Raw genomic sequence first — 17125 nt, forward strand, 5'->3', positions numbered from 1 at the left:
TCTTTCTTCTCCGGTACTGTCGCTGGAACTTCGCCCTTCGCATCTTATCCTCCTAACAAGAATCTACCATTCTTGTTACAGGCATTGTAACTGAAATTCCACCATGGCATCACAAACCGGCTCCAATCCCCCTCCGTCCCCAACGTCGTCCGAGTCAGAACCAGAGACCGTACTACCAGCGGACTCTCTCCCAGCTCAACAGGAGGCTGAAGAGGTGAGGCCCGGTCGTGTGATACCTAAACCCCTTTGCCATTTGCTGATTTCAGTACCATACTCAATTAGCCCCTCAACGACGAACAGGACTCCGGTTACGAGCACGATAATGCCAGCTCCACAGTGTCCTTGCCGCCCGCCGTACTTGACTACAGGACACTCCATGGCCGAAGGTTCCACAGCACTCGGCACACGAATGCCCGGTATTGGTAACGCAGACTTGCCAATGGGATATAATCATCTCCATAAGCTTCCTAACGCAAAATCTGCGCATAGGACACCCAATGATGAATTGCACTGTGAGGCGGCTGATCTCATGTGAGCTGTTCTACTCGGCATCTCCAAGAATATGCTCAGCAGCGGATAACTAATGTTATTCTTGGCGCAAGGCATGACTGCATAACTCTGGTTCACGACGGAGGGCTCTTCAAGGCACCGCTTCAGGACGGCCTGGAGGTACGTCCACGTCCCGCAAATCCCCCTCCTCACTTCTGTACGAGATGCTAACCAACCCCTGAAAGCGAGTACTCGATGTTGGTACCGGAACCGGTGAGTGATCTTCAAGAGCGCGATCCCTACCCAAGGGCCTTCCACTGACACCCTGCCCCAGGACAATGGGCAATGTAAACACCCCACCACCACCCCCCCACCCTACTCACCCTCTCACCCCCCAATAAAAAGCCCAACTAACCCCTCCTCCCCTCCCACCCCCCCAGCGACTTCGCCGACGCCCACCCCAACACCCAAGTAACCGGCACCGACATCTCGCCCCACCAAGACCAATTCGTCCCCCCCAACCTATACTTCGAGATCGAAGACTTCACGCTAAACTAGACGTTTCCCGCGAACCACTTCGACTACGTGCACATGCGCCTGCTGTTCGGCTCCGTGCCCGACTGGCCGCGCCTGCTGCGCGAGGCGTACCGGTGCTGCAAGCCGGGGGGGTACGTGGAGTCGTTTGAGATGTCGTGCGTGTTTGGGAGTGGGGATGGGTCGGTGGCGGAGGGGTCGCCGTTGCATGAGTGGGGGAGGATGTTTGTGCGGGGGGGGGAGAGGATGGGCAGGTCGTTTGATGTGGTCGGGGAGGGGTTGGTGCAGGATGCGTTTGGGAGGGCGGGGTTCGTGGATGTGAATGAGTGGGAGTTTGAGGTAAGTTGGGCTTGGTTTAGTGTTGTTGTTGTTGGCTACTGGGAGCTGTTGAGGTTGTTGGTTAGGTACCTGGCTGTCTGTGGATGCTAATTATATCAGCAGTGTCCATTTGGCTCTTGGCCGGACGACCAGAACCTCAAAAACATTGGGACGTATGCCCGAGCCGCCATCACCCGTGACGCTCAGGGTAAGCGCCACTGCCCCTTCTGCGTTCGATTTTGATACTGACGCGTAGACTCAAGGGTGGATCTTGTTCGTCTGGTCTGAGATCATGGACCAGAGTCTGTTAAAGGTCGTTGTCGATTCCGCCATTCTCCGTGTGCAATTGAGAAACCCAGATGTCCACGCCAACGTTCTGATGCGGAGCGTGTACGGACGGAAGCCTGGGCAAAAGGAGGTGCACACGGCGGCAGCCAGTGGTAGATCTACTGCTGCCGCAAGTGTTGGGGCTACTTCTGCCGCAGGTAAAGGTACTTATGCCGTAGGTGGTAAAGGTACTCATGCCGCAGGTGGTGAATCTGCTGCTACGGTAAGTGGTGAGGGTACAGCAGCAAGTAGGTAGTCAGCCCACTGCTGCCGCTTCACAAACCACGAAGCCACTGGCAAAGGAATAGCCAGGCTTCACTGCCTGTTGTTTTGGTTATCGTACTGACAAAGGCCCCAAATAGCGTGGGTCTGTTCCCGAGTCGAAGTCTGTTTTGCAGGATAACTGAGTAGCGTAGGTAGTATCGTCCAAGTATTAAATAGCAAACCAAATGGAACCCGTGTCTAGACTGCAACCTTATGCGGAACTAAACCGCTTAAATGCCAACGGACCTGAGTGGAGGCGGGATGGCCGGCCCTACTGCCCCAGTCCAAAGGGGAAGAAGTGGGCTAGAGCAGTCCCGACACTTGCCCCCCACCCCGCCCCTCTCACCCCCACCCTCCGACATAGAGGTTATCAAGAAGATGGTTGACGAGCTGGTGGGACTAGCAGACCCCGAGAAGAAAGGGACAGCCAGAGGCATGGGACAGGACCTGCTAGCAGCCGTCCGGAAGGTGCACAACGCGTCTCAGTCACAGACTGGAAACATCTCGCTTGCCAACCTCCGCAAGGTGGTGGCCGAGGAAATGAAGGCAGCCGTCAACGGAACCGGAGCCCAGGACAGAGGATCCTGGGCCGCAGTGGCCGCTCATGGAGCTGCCCCCTCTCAGCCGCAGCCTAACACGCCGACAAAGATAGTGCCGACCCGCATAAACAAGGAGATTCTAGTCAGAGGCAGAGGAATGCCAGCCGATCTCGCCAAACGCACCCCGCAAGAAACCATCCAGGCCATCAACCGGGTGTCTATCAAGAAGGGAGCAGTCGCGACCCGAAGGCTCCCCAGCGGCGATACAATTGTCACATTCCAGAACGCAGGCGCGAGAGATTGGCACTCGATGAACACCAACTGGATCAAGGAGGCTTTCGGAGAGCAGGCCGAGGAGAGCAAGAGAACCTTTGCAGTCCTGCTAAAGGGCGTGTGGAAGAAGGACCTCCAGGGGGTCACCGAGGAGGAATTCGGGAAACAAACAGGCCTCCACACAGTCGATAAAGTGAAGTTCAGAGTGCCGAGACACAGGGAGGCGACCCGGGCAACAGTGCTGGTTGCTTTAACCTCCCAGGAGGAAGCACGCAAGGCGTGCGACGAGGGAGTGATCTGGAGGGCTCAACTACTGGACTGCGAGCCTTACTGGGCTGCCCTCAGCCCAACACAGTGCTACAAGTGCTGGAAGTGGGGACACACACAACATCATTGCAAGGCTACCCCATTGTGCCCGCGCTGCGGGACGAAAGCCCATGGAGAGGGCGGCAGGGACGGCGAGAACCAGTGCCCTACTCACAAAAACGAAATCCCGCTCCGATGCCCGGCCTGCGGAGGAAGGCATCCGGCGTGGTCAGGAGAGTGCCCGGAGAAGCCGAGGACCCTCGCCAAGGCCAAGGAGGCCTACCAGTTCCGGCCACGGACTTATGAGACCGCAGCGGCGAACTCTGCCAGCACGGCCCCTACGAGCGCTCCCGCGTTTAACTTCGAGGGCGAGGAGAGGGACGACGACAGCTATCAGGTGGTAGGCAGGAAGAGGTTGAGAGGAAGACCGACGAATGCGGCTGCGGCCCAACGTCAGGCTCTCTTAGACCCCCAGCAGACCAGGATCAACTTCGAGGCTCCGAGGGTGCAGTTCGCAAACCCGGTAGTCAACGGTGTCTACACCACCGCTCCGCCGCCCCGGGCGCCCGAACCGGCTACCGGACCAACGCCTGCCGTCGCCGCCAACCCTGCGGTCACTGCTACTCCGAACCAACGCGACCCCGAGGGGGACACTACGATGGACTCGATCACCGTCGCAGGCGATGAAAATTAAAATTTTACTCTGGAACACCGAAGGAATCAAGCAAACACTGGAAGTGTTGCTGGAAGAGGCCAAATACGACCTCTTGGCTGTGCAAGAACCGTGGATTAATAAGGCGACGAAGTCTACATACTGCCCCCGGAGCAGCAGATACCACCTGGTACACAAACTAGAGGGGCGGGCAGCGATATATGTAAGCAAAAGATTTGAAATCAGGCAGTGGGACTCCGAAGCCACGGAGAATTGGTGCCGCGTGTGGTTTCCAGAGGCGGACCTCGGAAGGGAAGACCCCGGATTCGAGCTTTGGTCCATATACAACCCTCCCGGCGGCGAGAACGTACCGAGAGCCCTGCAAGGGCGGCCAAGGCCAAGCCACCCGGTGGTTCTGGCAGGAGACTTCAACCTAAAGAACCCACTGTGGGACAAGTTCGGACGCTACGATAGGAAATCGGAAGACCTACTGCAGCTGGGTTCCTTGTGGGACCTCACCATCAGAACTCCAAGGGGGGCGACAACGCGAGCTCCCCAGGGGCGGCAGCGAGGCCGCCCGTCAACCATCGACCACTTCTGGACTTCGGAAAACCTCCAAACAGTATACTACGGGGAAGAATGCCGTGGAAAGTCAGACCACTACCCACAAGTGCTCGAGGTCGGGGAAGGGCATGGGCCGAGACCAACCCAACCGGATGGCTGGGCCTGGAAGAAGATGGACAGGGAGAGGGTGAAGGCTGAATCAGAGCTGCTATGCAAGGCCATGGGACTTACAGACCCGGGACCGGACGGGCTGCTGGCCAGGACCCGAACAGTCGAGGGTCTTGATAAAGCTTTCGGCAGCCTGGTCGAGTGGCTCACCTGGGTCGCGGGGGAAAGCACTCCAAGGAGGAAGGCGAGCTGTGGCTACAGCTCTCCTTGGTGGACAGTGGAAGTGCAGCAGGCCGCCCGGAAGGCCAGGAAAGCCGAGAGGCTGGCGAAGGAGACGCGGGCAGAGTACTGCTGGGAGGAGCTCGGCGAAAGGCTCAAGGACCTTGCCAGAACAACGCGCGAAGCACGGACGAGGGCTTGGAGGAACAACCTGCAGGAAGCAAGCGAGGCAAAGAAGCCCGATCAGATGTGGAGCTTGGAAAGATGGGCCAGGCTACGGAGCTTTTTGCCGCCGGAACCACCGAGACTACCGGCATTCAAGGACTCGTCCGGGCAGGTAACGGCCGAAACGCACGACCAGAAGGCTAGCGCACTGGCCGAGAGGTTCTTCCCGGATCCACCGGCCAACCTAACGGACGTGGAAGATCAAACCTTTTTGGGCAGCTGGAACCCGGGCTTCGACGTTGTACAAGCAGTGACGCCGACCGAGATCACGGAAGCGATAGGAAGAGCAAGCCCCTGGAAGGCGCCAGGCGAGGATTTGCTCCCGATGGGCCTTCTGAAGGCGTGCGGAGCACCGTTAGCTGAAGTGCTCGCCCTTCTGGCGACAAGGTGTCTGGAGCTAGGATGGTTCCCGAACCGTTTCAAGAGGGCGAAGACTGTAGTACTACCGAAACCAGGAAAGGCTCCGCCGGTGTATCAGACCCCGGGGGGATACAGGCCCATTGCTCTGCTGCCAACCCTAGGGAAGGTAATAGAGTCAGTGGTCGCCAGGAAGGTCACTCAAACTGCAGAAGTCAACGGCCTCTTACCAGATGAACAAATGGGGAACAGAGCACACCGCTCCACAGAGCTGGCTGTCCGGCTAGTAGTAGCCCAGGTCCAGGAGGCGTGGAGACAGAAGGGTGCGGCGTCCCTATTGCAACTGGACATCTCAGGAGCCTTTGACACGGTCAACCACACCCGGCTGCTAGCAACTTTGCGAGAAATGGGCTACCCGAGGTGGCTGGTCCTCTGGACGAGAGACTGGTTGACTGGTCGAGAGGCCACCCTTCTTTTCGACGGCAAGACGGCGGCACCGACGGCAATTCGGGCAGGGGTCCCCCAAGGCTCACCCCTTTCCCCTGTTCTCTTCATCCTCTATATTTCCTCATTATACAAGCAGCTAAAAGACGAGCACCCTCACTTGGCTATAACGGGGTTTGCGGATGACACCAACCTCCTAGTGTTTGGTCGAAACCCCGAGGCCAATGTCCGGCAACTGGAGGCGGCGTGGGAAACATGCATGCGATGGGCGGACAGTCGGGGGATGAAGTTCGCCCCGGAAAAGAGCGAACTGATCCATTTCAACAAGGGACGACGGCAGTGGACAAACCAGCTGGAACTCACTAACCCAGGGGGAGGCACCAGCCCCGTCAGACCGAAGGAGTCTGCCAGGTTCCTGGGAGTCTGGCTGGACCGGAAGCTCAACTGGGAAGCCCACCTGGCGGCGGTGGAGAAGAAGCTGAGGACCCAGAGCTATGCCCTGTCGAGGCTAGCGGCATCGACGTGGGGACTGGGGCTAGCCAAAGCGCGAGAAGTGTACACAAAGTGCATCCGGTCAGCGCTGGCCTATGGCGCATCGTCGTTCCACATTCCCACGGATGTGGGAGGCGAACCGGTGAAGAAAGGCATCACCAAGGCCCTCGGGAAGGCCCAGAACAAGAGCCTGAGGATTGTGGCGGGAGCCTTTAAGTCTACCCCCATCCGTAACCTCGAGACAGAGACGTGGGTACCACCGTTGGACTTATACCTAAACAAACGGCTTGCAGATTTCGAAAACCGACTCCAACAACCCGATCTGGACGACGGCCAAGGCGGCAAAAAGACGGCGGGGAGCGTTATCCTTACCGCCTGCCGCAAGATACAGCAGAGACTCAGCTCGAGGAGGGGCAACAGGGGCCGACCGCGAACCTTGAGGCCTCAAGGGCCCACGGCGGTAGAGAGAGCCGCGGGCACGATCATGCGCTGGACGGGGGGAACCATAGACACGGACAAGGCAGTAGAAGAGGCCTGGAGAGCGAGGTGGTTAAAGGAACGGGACGGCAGAGCAATCACCAGGCCGGCGGACGACTTTGACCATCAGCGGGAGACGCTATTCCGGAACGAAACCCTAAGGAGGCATGACGGTCTCAGCAAGGCGAAAAGCTCACTGCTCATTCAAATCCGGACGGGAGCAATAGGCTTACGGGACTACTTGTTTACACGGGAAGTCCCGGAGGTTCTGACGCCTGCCTGCGAGTGTGGCGAGGGACGAGAGACTGCCGAACACCTGGTAGTGTGGTGTTTGGCCCCACCGTTGACTCGAAGATGGGAGAGAACTGGAATTCGGACACGACGGGACTTTTACTCAGTTCTACACGGTATCAATCCCACGACTGCACGGCTTGCGAGGAGGATCCTCGACTGGCTGATGGACTCGGGGAGGCTGCCGATGTACAGCTTGGCCAGGAGGCTCGAGCTGGAAACGGCGGCCTGAAGCGCCCCCGTTCGGAGGCCAGGAGGCCTCCTCTCTTTGTATACGTAGACTCACCAGAACGCATCGTTCCTTGATTGTTGGTAGGGGTTTTTCACCCGGCCCGGGAGGGCACGGTTTTCCTGTACACTAAATAGCAGAGGGTCCGGCACGCCCTAGGGCATAGCGGAGTATGAATAATAATAATAATAAATAGCAAACCAGATACAACTTCGTCCCCTGGCGCTCGACGTATAAGTACATCCGCGGAAAGTAGCCGCCTAACAACACCGGCACCCATGAGTCTCGCCAAGTATACGGTATGATGGGATAGGTTGCATGTATGTACTTGTAAGCAGAGGGTTGCAGCCTGTTCCCCCCTTTCTCCCCTGGCCAACCACAATCTTCATCTCAAGATGAACTCGCGTCATTCGCCCCACTGGCAAGCACCCTTTTAGGCAATTTCTCACGTACGCTCATGTCCCTTCGTAATGCTTGCCGGTTTATTCAAGTAGATCAGACCCTTCTTCACGGATGGCCGTGGAACCAACATGACCCAAAGGTACGCGGTCGTCAAAACGTGGGCAAATTCCACGAACCCCTTTCACATGGCCGCCACATCAGCATCACGACGCCCCAAACTTCAACTACCGCGGTCACTTCCGTGCATAATAACCAAGCGATTTTATCCAAACGTTCTTCATCAGCAACTCGCACATATTAGGCATCATTACGATAAACCCCCATCGACACGCCAGCCAACCTATCTCCAACTATCGAGACGGCCCTTCATGTCGTCACCACAACAGGTCGGCTCACAAGGGCCAACAAGAAAGATTGGGATGGAGTGGTATGACCTTTCGCCCGAAGGCAAGATCCAGTGGTTGTTGGACTCCGGCGCAGAGGACAAATGGGGCTGGGTCATATACCGATGCACTTACAAACCGGAGCTAGACAGCCACTGGACAGAGTTCAAGCATCGGGTTGAGACTGGCTCGCGCAAGCTCATTGCGGAGTCCGACGCTCCGGGGATTGCCGAAAAGCTTGACTGGGTCTTTGTCGAAGATCCCGAGCTAGAGAATGCCTCTCGTGATGAGTTGAAAGGGAGGTTCAAAGCGTGGGCGCGCACCGAGAACCCGAACTGCGATATGGACAATCTCCGGGGCGGCCGGGGTGCGCGTTACACATACTTCATCCAAGTTGACGAGGACGCTCTGCTGAGCGTGGCGGATACGCCTAATGACCCGAGGAACCCGGGGCATGTCAATATCATCCGTGCCTGGCAGGATCCGCTCCCTCCGGAAGAAGCAACGGATCCGTCTGGTGAAGTCGAAGATAGCTGGGACTGGATGAAGATGCAGGTGGACATGATGGATGCAGAGTTCTACATCGAGATGGATGACGATGAGGCTTGGTACAGGTTCTATCGCCCACCACCGCACCAAGTGTGCCATTGGTAATGGTGTTTGGTGGGGTTTCTTAGGAGTCAGGACTCGCACCATCCCGTTTTCCTATGGCTGATTCAACATCGGTGTCCTTGTATCCATAGATCGGCAAGAATTAACTATTCCCATGACCCCTTGTCTCCGCAAAGTCTCCCACCTTCCACCCTGGTTTGTCACGTTGTGCGATCAGGGCCCAAGTCTCTGGGTCTGTTTCACAATAATCTCGCAAGCCGTGGGGGCGGACTAGGTAGAATAGGACCTAGCGTAGTCTAGTTACGCAAGTGACTGAGAATACACTGGAGACAATAATACTATTAATACGGTTCGGGCCAAACTTCGGCGCATTCTGTTTGTTGTGCATCCGAGTCGAGCTGACGATCCATGGCCGCCCAGCCTTGACACGGCCAGATCGTCTTTCGATTCGATCTGCAAGCGCTTAACCTCCATGTGGCCAAGCCCATGTGGATATCCCAAGGCCTTGGCCACGACCAGAAAAGAAAGTGGGACGTGTTTTTCTCATCCAAGACATCAAATCTCACGCCATCCAATCTGGGCGCTCCAGCCTGGTTGGCAGTACCGGATCTGCGGAAATTTAGCCGGGGCGTGCCGCAATCTAGAGGACCCCAGACCTGCAGACTAACAGATCCGTCACAGTAGGATTGGGTGGTCAATATATATTTGTAGAGTCTCGGCCATTGTTTAAGATGACCGCGTGGCCCGGTTGACGTGGTTTAGTTGGCGCACTGTACTTTCGTTAAACACTCACTCGAGAGGTCAACAGATTCAAGATGCTTCCCTTGACGACAACAACATTGCTTCTCTCCTATCTAGGAGCAGTTGCCGGGCTTGCCGTGGGCACGAACCCTCAGCATGAGATCCAGGGCCTGGGATCAAAGCGGAAACCATGCCCAAAGCCAACAGCCACGTGCTTAGCCCCCAACGCCCTGCAAACCGCAAGCCAATACACTGGGCTGGAGGAGGGAACGCCAGGAATTAGAGATGGCCTGAGCGAGTCGAAAACGTGAGTCTTCCATCCCCCCAGATCATACATCAGCACCAGGCACGGCCAATACTAACCCAATATCCCCCCAGCGACTCCGCCAACTTCATCAACTTCTGCGCCGGCCGCACGCTCACCAACGGGCAGCAAAACACCGCCGGCTCCTGCAACGGCATCCCCATGGGCCGCATCCCCGCCACCACCAACATGATCTCCACCATCATCACCTACCCGCAGCCCGGCGACCTCGTGCCCGCCAACACCACCTTCGCCGTGCGCATCCAGACGCGCCACCTGCGCGCCGGCTACCTGGTCAACCCCAGCAGCAACTACTACACGGCCCCGCAGGACCTGGACGAGAACGGCGACATCATCGGCCACTGCCACATCTCGGTCCAGAACATCGGCAGCCTGCGCTCGCTCGAGGTGCCGGACCCGACTAAGTTTGCGTACTTCAAGGGCGTCGATGATGCCGGTGATGGTAAGGGCGCCCTCCAGGCTGAGGTCACGGGGGGGTTGCCCGCGGGTGTGTACCGTGTCTGTACTATGGTTTCGGCGAGGAATCATCAGCCTGTGGCGATGCCGGTTGCGCAGAGGGGCGCGCAGGATGATTGCACTAAGTTTGAGGTGGGGGGTGCGTAAGGGGGTTCGGGTTCGGGGCCCGCATGTCTGGGAGCTTAGCGGCGTGCGTTGCAGAGTAGTGGCTGTAATTAATTCTATAGACTGTGGGAGATGTGTCTAATGGCGCCATGGTATGTGGTATGCAAAAATGTCAGTCATGAAACCCCTCGGGCCCTCTGATCCTTGCTCAGGGGGTGAAACAATACCTCTTTGTCGCTGCTTTGGTGTCCCTTTATCAAGTCTTTGTTTACGCTACCAGGGAGTGATGGGATGTTCTCAGGTAGGGCATGTGAACAGACACAAGCCAATTGTGCGAACAATGGCTCTGTCATGTTGCGGTCAAATAAATATAAACAATGGCTGGGGTGTTCAGAAGCTACCTGCCGGCCTACATGTACTACCTGATGTCCACCAATTCCAACACCCCGAACTTTATCTTGACATCACTTCGACAATGGACGCCCTAACATTTTTAGTTTGCCAACTCCGCATGGAGGATCCCCATACTGCGGCCTTCTTCATCTCATGTTTCAATGACTACGCCTACGAGTATCTTCTCCACCATCCCGACGTTTTAGATCCTGACTTTGCCCATATCAGGGCCCGCGTCCACTTAACCATGGCCCACCGGCCAGTAGGATGGCTCTGGACCCAAGAAACCCCCTGGGCAAAGCAGTCTTGGGGACAAGAAGAACACGCCACTGCGTTCGTCTTGCACGTCCTGGACTACGTTTATAATAGGGGATACATTTCCAACGATTTTACCATTGACCAGGCTATCTGGGAAATTCATAGGCGACTTTGTATGCTGCAATCTTTGTGTCTAGGGAATGGCATCTGGGTTGAAGATGCAGTTTATGAAAAGAACCTTCAAAAGGCACTATATGAGCAGATGAGGATGACCGCTATCTGCTAGGCTAAACCGTCACCCATCCCGTTTCAATCATTGGTTCAGCAGCAGGGGGTATCAAATGGCGAAGATTGGCCTAATAAGTCGCCAACCAAAAACAAGACGCTCCAAGTTCAATAAATATATTATTAGTTTTAATCATACGAAATTTTCGAAGATCCCTTGTCCATAACATCAAAGCGCCTCTTCCCGTTTCTCTTGCCCTTCGTGAATCATAACTAATCCCCCTTCGGCAATGCCCAAGGTGAAGAATCCGAGTGTGTGGGTATCTCTGAAGCTCACAACCAACCTCCCAAAATGACATCGACTATCAACTGGAGTAACCCGAAACCCATGTACCAACCCCTGAAGATTATAAAAGATGTCTGCATTTCTAACCATTATAATCATCCCATGATTCTAAGATCTCATGTTAGTGAAACTTCTCCAGGACGGCTCCCCAGCTCCCACCATGGTAAGACTTACCACCATCCAATCTTTAAGCATGCCGCCCAATTTAATGCCAAAACGAGTTATTGATAAGCACTCTAGCTCTTTAGCTCGACGCCCCGTTGGGCCAGGTCCTCTTCATCCAACGACACTTCCACAGACCGTGTGTCGACATCGGAATCCCGACGTTGACCCGCCTCCCTATTCGGCGGAGTGGTCAAGTCGACTACAAACACAAAACCACAAGTTAGTCCCCTTCCATTATAACAAAGCATTAGCCGGAGGAAGGGGGGGGGAGGATAGACCCACCACTCAAGCCCAACATCGCCGTATACGCACCATCCCTCCGCGAATCCCGACCCCGGACACCAGCTGCCTGTGCAGGCAGAAGGACAAGGTCGATCTCGTGGAGCTGATCCTGGTACGGATACGGTGGATATGCGCAGTCCTCCCGTGCCATGCCCGACACTAGGAATGTGACAGCCGATGCTGCATCGTGCCGCGTGGGCGCCGCCATGTTTGCCTCTCCAATGGATGGATGAGTGAGCGGGTAGTAAGTGGGGGGGTTGGTGTTAGTCGGGCCTGTAAGCTAAGCGGAATCGGCAAGCGGCTGGCAGCATCTGCAAGGGAGAGGCGAGATGGGGCGAAGACCGGGGGCGCTGACCGGACTGCTGGGGTCGTCCAGCAGGTTCCGGGATTAGCGGTGTAAGGGGCAGCAACCGGAAGCAGTGAGATGGGACGTTTTGGCTTAGTTGCCGCTCGATGTGGTATGGCAAGATGGGGATGTGGATCACGACGGCTGGAAGCATGAACCATTCTTTTATATCAGTTCGCAATCTGCACTTTCATCCCACGTCCTTGACCCCCATCTCTCCCCCCCAAAGACTCTACACAGTTTGAATCATCAGGTACCTTCCACGTATGCGGTCCCTACCTCCCTAACCTTCAGGGCTTTTGGCAAGGCTGAAGGGCAGGTTGTGGGAGCGGTGACGTTGGGCATCGCGTTCAATATCAGAGATACTCGAAGGAACGTGGATGTCACCACCCATGTCGTCCATTCCGGGCCCTGTCCTTGTCACCCCTTGTCTCACTGGTATGAGATCCCTGTCGTCAGCCCTAAAATGTCGAGCATAAGCCGCCCGGAACCAAGATACCGGACCTTCGGGACCTAGCGCCGTGCTCTCCGGGCCGGTCAGGGCCGGAGCTCCTGCATCTCGGCGGATCGCTCGACCGGTGGCTCATGCACAGGTGTGTCGTGTAACCCCAACAGGTGTCCAATAGGAATGGGGTTTTGTTTCCATGAGCATTGCAGACCGGTTCGGCTGGTTCCGTCTTCTTGCCAAGTCCTGAGGTGTCAGGGGTTGCCAGACCGGTTGGAGTTCTTCTCCCGTGCCGCCCTCTCTCCCAGACCGGTCGCAGAAAGCGGCAATGACAGCGTCTCATACGTGGTTGGGCAGCCACAAGCGCATGCTTTCTTGGGTTTGGTGCTTGAATTCCTGTCAGTGATGAGTGGCACACTTCACAGTACCAAATCTTCAACGTCATCATCCATGATGCCGCCCTGGTCGCGTTGGCAATAATTATGACGCAGAACCTGTTCGATAATTATACAGCCAAAGGTCTCTAGGAAATCTCAATAAATTGAAAGGAAGATCATACACAAGATGAAGCTCCGTGCAAGTTCTGAAATTCGACCATCGCATAAATCAACGTGTGAAAGCACACTTTCTTGTCGATCGATAGCCATCAGCAAGATTCCGCCTTCGTACTTACCTCGACCTCTTTTCAGAACCAGCCTCCTCTAAACACACTTCTTCTTTCCAGAAACCAAACGCTAGAGTCAAGTGATACTCTGAACTGGGTGAGAAAAAAAGAACAGGACAAAAAGAAAATTATCACAACGCCAGCTCCGGTCTGGTTCAGGTCCTGGTTCGCCGTCTTGGTCGAAGCCCAGGACACCTCATCGTTTTCCAGCTTCGTCTCCCACATACATCTTCAGCCCTACGTTGTTGACGGTACCTTCCGTATGCTCAACCATGGTGTCCCTCGGTTGCCAGTTCTCCTCAAACATCTGAGAGAGAAAGTACAGCTCGTGCTCATAGAGATCATTGTCCCTGTTTGTCTTGATTACCTCCTCTGCGCCGATGAAAAAGTCAGTTTTGTCGCGTTCGTCATCGGTTTAGAGCCGGGCCTTACCTCGCTCTTCGAGCAACACTTTGGTTCGCTCCAAGAACTGAATGTCATCTACGGACATGTAAGAGAACGGCGTCAGATGCCGCTTTTTCCAATCTTGTTTGAACGGGTTGGTCGACTCGGTTCGATAGTGGTAGTGTGAAAGGAACACGTTTGCGCTGTGGTGCCGCTCGGCAATGAAGTTGGGAATCGCGTATCTCCGCTAGAAGGTGATTAGCATCGTGCCCTCATTATACACATGATAATTACTAATCGGCTTTCAGGCCACTCACCAACAGGCCGTGCTTGCGTGCATTGTGGTAGTTCTCTGCCGTAATCTTTGCGCAGCTGTGGAGAGACATGAACGTAATCAAGTAGATCGTCATCCAATTCCTCGGGTTACTCGTTAAGGCCAGCCTTTGGAAATCCTCCAGCACTTGCTTGCGAAGCGGCTCCAGGATGCCCAAAGTCAAGATCATATCCAGCTGCTGGATCATGACTGGTGGCAGTGGGATCTTCCCGAATAACGGGTAAGACTCGTCCTTTTTCTCCGGTTCCATGTCGAGTGTGTCTTCCCCGACAATATGCTCTGTAGTGGCTGTTCGGCGGATCGCGAACCACAGCCGGAAGAAGTTCCCGAGCAATTTCCGCTCCTCGTCAGACTATATCTGCATCGTCAGCATCCTCTCGGACAGCCCAACAAAGGTGGAAATCATCACCTCCACTCGCTGCATATGCTTTCGCGCAAACTCATATGTATCCTTGACTAGCTGGTCGCTCCCGCGGAGGAAGTAGTCCATACATTTGAAGACATTGGCGGTGACGTACTCCCTCATATCTTGTACTGCGTTTTTCATATTGACGACGGCGTACGGGGTGGTCTTCTTGAACTTCTTGACGCCATTTCGATGGTCCACCCAGGACCGGTGGACTGAGTCCTTGTGAGGGATCGGGACGAACCTACGGACAACGAGCTTGAGCGGGACTTCGCAAACGTCCGACTTGACCAGGACTGTCCTCAAATTCGGAGACTCCCATTCCGTTATATCTTTGAGCTTCATCACAGGCCAGCGGAAGGTGAATTCGAGACCCGGGGCTTTTCCAGTCCTGTAGAGCGTGCACTCGCTGAGCCGATACCGAAGGCAGGGCAGATAATGGACTTTCTGCTTGGAGACAGCCAAGCAAGTGCCACAGATGCCGGTAGGATCGTCTTCGACAATGACACACTATCAAAGCTATTAGACAGGTGAACGCGCCGGGGAAATACTGTTTACTTACCCGAATCCTCTGCATGCGGCATCGAACGCATGCCTTTAGTCCCCTCGTCCGGCTGGCGTCTTCCTGTCGCTTGCGGTCCTGGAATGGCCCACGCCGTTGGGCGCGCGCCAGTGGCTGAGGTTGTAATGGGTGCTCTGACACAAAGCGGAGGTTGTCGCGCGACACGTCCTCATCGCCAGGGTTGCGAATTTGCGGCATGGGCCCGAGATAGCCACCAGCCGTAGGCCACTCAAATGATGGTGGGGGTCGTGAAAGCTGAGATGATTGAGGTTTCTCTATAACTTCCCAGGACTGTTGTTGGCTAACTGGGTCTGCATCGCTTGAGATTGTAGGCGTAGCTAGTGTTGTGTTGGTGGGAGTTGTCAGGTGGCTCACGAGGGAGGGAACGTATTGCGTGTCCGCTTGAGCAAGACTCCATGCAGGCTGGATTGATAGACCATATACCGCCGAGGCCGATGCCCTGGTGTTGGATTCTCTTGCCGGGCCTTGCGCAGCTGCGGTAGCTGGAGCGAGGATCGGGAAATCATCCCCCCAAGGGTCCACGTATTCGTACTCTTTGGTGATGCCATCATCGATATTATCGAATTCGGCGGCAGAAGACTGCCACACCGAAACCTCCCCATCCGACCCGCTGTCTCTATTGTCGTCACCGTTCGGTTGTTCGCCGTCATGGCTACTGGTATCTACACATACAAACATGAGCTTCTGAGCCAAATGTGAATTGGGTTTTAGGCAAGAAAGTACCGTTCTCGATGTCATGACCATCACCCACCACACCTTGTGCAGATACAAGACTGCCCGTGCGTTGCGATGTCCCCTGGTCAACCGTAGAAGGACCCGGTATAAGTTGGGTAACCTGGGTCAGTGGGATGTTCATGATTGATGCCGCCCGTTCCATCACCCCCCTGTCCTCGGGCGTTAGGGACAGGAAGGCCGCCGGCAAGTGGACCCGCTTGATTCTTGTCATGTCGCCGTTGTCTTCTGGGAAGGGGCACGACCTCTTCCGTGACTGATTCTGGTGTAATTTTGGTCAGTTTGCAGAAGCAGAGTGGAAACAGTAGAGTAGGGCAGGTGCAGTGCTGCTAAATAATAGAAGGGGCCTCTTGGAACGAAGGGACGAACGAATAAAGAGGCGACGGTGGCAAAGCATCAGCAAGGGGATCTGAACAACACGAGACGACGGCCACACAGTTAAGGTAATTTCGGCAGCCGCGATGGTCGCCGTTAAACTGCGCGCGCGGATAAAACAACCCCGGACTCGAAACAGGCGATACAGGACAGGGGGATTGAATTGAACTCCAGTTTACCTGCATGCTAGTACTGTGCAATGTGGAATAGTGGCAGGAGAGGGGGGACCTGGTCAAACTGGGGTTCCGACCTGAAAGGAAAGTTGTCCACGACGACGGGGCCAAATTCCAGTCCTCGAATGACGACCCAGGTCTGTGGCCGGCCAACAAAAATAAGGAGGCGGAGAAAGTCTTAGCCTCGTTTGTACAATGTTGCAATCGTGACCAGAATGGAAATGCGGCCAGACCGGAATGCTAGCTTCTGAGCCTGAAGTTCGCGCGCGATATTGCAGGATTGTCGACAATGGCCATTGTGTGGTCGGGGAATCCCCAAATCCCAAGACACCCGACCCCCCCGCGCCTCGAACTCCAGACCGGTTCCCGATTCGGCGGCGCGGAAGCGGTTGGTAATACCAAAGTACTAATACCGCGCTGTCCCGCACAAGCTCGTCAGAGACAGCGTACCATGACCCGGCCCGGTGGCAGTCACACTCAAAACACTTTAGCATCCTCACCGGATGGCTTGTCTCAAAAGCCCAACACCAGTTGGTATTGCTGGTACAACATGTCACTTCTCAAACTTTCCAGGCTCACCAGGCGCCGCGGTGCGCATTTAAAGCATTCGGACTCCTCCCCCTGAAACAAAAGCATCGAGTGATCGAGGGCCGCCACTTTGCGGCCCATTTGCGGCATGGCTTTTCAGATCGCCGTGGTTGATTTCCCACCTCCTGACTGCCAAAGTACCCCAAGCCGTAACAAGCGAAAGATTGGCCACCCATTCACGTCACGGCCGTAATCATGCCCCCTTCTTTCCCTACCAACCGTGCCTTCCCCCCAAGAGCACAAGCGAGTCGAGTCACGAGGGCGGCCACACAACTTTTCCCACCATGATTGGAA

The 17125-nt window shown here is 55.5% G+C and overlaps 6 protein-coding genes across 6 annotated transcripts; 4 read left to right on the forward strand and 2 right to left on the reverse strand.

Moving 5' to 3' along the window:
• Positions 1-103: 103 nt before the first annotated feature.
• F5144DRAFT_652451 (S-adenosyl-L-methionine-dependent methyltransferase) lies at positions 104-2075 on the forward strand (the record flags this gene model as incomplete). Its single annotated transcript, XM_066793054.1, has 13 exons — positions 104-214; positions 283-422; positions 490-531; positions 603-669; positions 735-762; positions 824-836; positions 930-960; positions 1048-1157; positions 1278-1362; positions 1465-1549; positions 1605-1826; positions 1872-1891; positions 2031-2075. 13 exons carry the CDS (start codon positions 104-106, stop codon positions 2073-2075), a joined length of 999 nt encoding a protein of 332 aa, XP_066640920.1.
• Positions 2076-7497: 5422 nt separating this feature from the next.
• Positions 7498-8829, forward strand: F5144DRAFT_576107 (uncharacterized protein). The gene has a single exon (XM_066789113.1). The coding sequence runs from the start codon at positions 7639-7641 to the stop codon at positions 8545-8547; it is 909 nt and encodes a 302-aa protein (XP_066640921.1). The 5' UTR covers positions 7498-7638; the 3' UTR covers positions 8548-8829.
• A 235-nt stretch (positions 8830-9064) lies between these two features.
• On the forward strand, positions 9065-10385 carry F5144DRAFT_576108 (uncharacterized protein). The gene is made up of 2 exons (XM_066789114.1): positions 9065-9553; positions 9625-10385. The coding sequence occupies exons 1-2, from the start codon at positions 9321-9323 to the stop codon at positions 10172-10174; spliced, it is 783 nt and encodes a 260-aa protein (XP_066640922.1). The 5' UTR covers positions 9065-9320; the 3' UTR covers positions 10175-10385.
• Positions 10386-10607: 222 nt separating this feature from the next.
• Positions 10608-11069, forward strand: F5144DRAFT_652456 (uncharacterized protein; the record flags this gene model as incomplete). Its single annotated transcript, XM_066793055.1, has 1 exon — positions 10608-11069. The coding sequence occupies one exon, from the start codon at positions 10608-10610 to the stop codon at positions 11067-11069; it is 462 nt and encodes a 153-aa protein (XP_066640923.1).
• Positions 11070-11222: 153 nt separating this feature from the next.
• On the reverse strand, positions 11223-12261 carry F5144DRAFT_621691 (uncharacterized protein). Its single transcript, XM_066792075.1, has 3 exons — positions 11802-12261; positions 11529-11718; positions 11223-11462 (listed from the first exon to the last, which is right to left on the reverse strand). Exons 1-2 carry the CDS (start codon positions 12007-12009, stop codon positions 11591-11593), a joined length of 336 nt encoding a protein of 111 aa, XP_066640924.1. The 5' UTR covers positions 12010-12261; the 3' UTR covers positions 11223-11462; positions 11529-11590.
• An 897-nt stretch (positions 12262-13158) lies between these two features.
• On the reverse strand, positions 13159-15909 carry F5144DRAFT_652459 (uncharacterized protein; the record flags this gene model as incomplete). The annotated part of the gene is made up of 6 exons (XM_066793056.1): positions 13159-13628; positions 13689-13887; positions 13958-14012; positions 14493-14827; positions 14943-15579; positions 15632-15909. 6 exons carry the CDS (start codon positions 15907-15909, stop codon positions 13453-13455), a joined length of 1680 nt encoding a protein of 559 aa, XP_066640925.1. The 3' UTR covers positions 13159-13452.
• Positions 15910-17125: the final 1216 nt, after the last annotated feature.

This window comes from Chaetomium tenue, assembly GCF_020726465.1.
Source record: "Chaetomium tenue strain MPI-SDFR-AT-0079 chromosome Unknown F5144scaffold_5, whole genome shotgun sequence".
In the NCBI taxonomy this organism is placed as follows: domain Eukaryota; kingdom Fungi; phylum Ascomycota; class Sordariomycetes; order Sordariales; family Chaetomiaceae; genus Chaetomium; species Chaetomium tenue.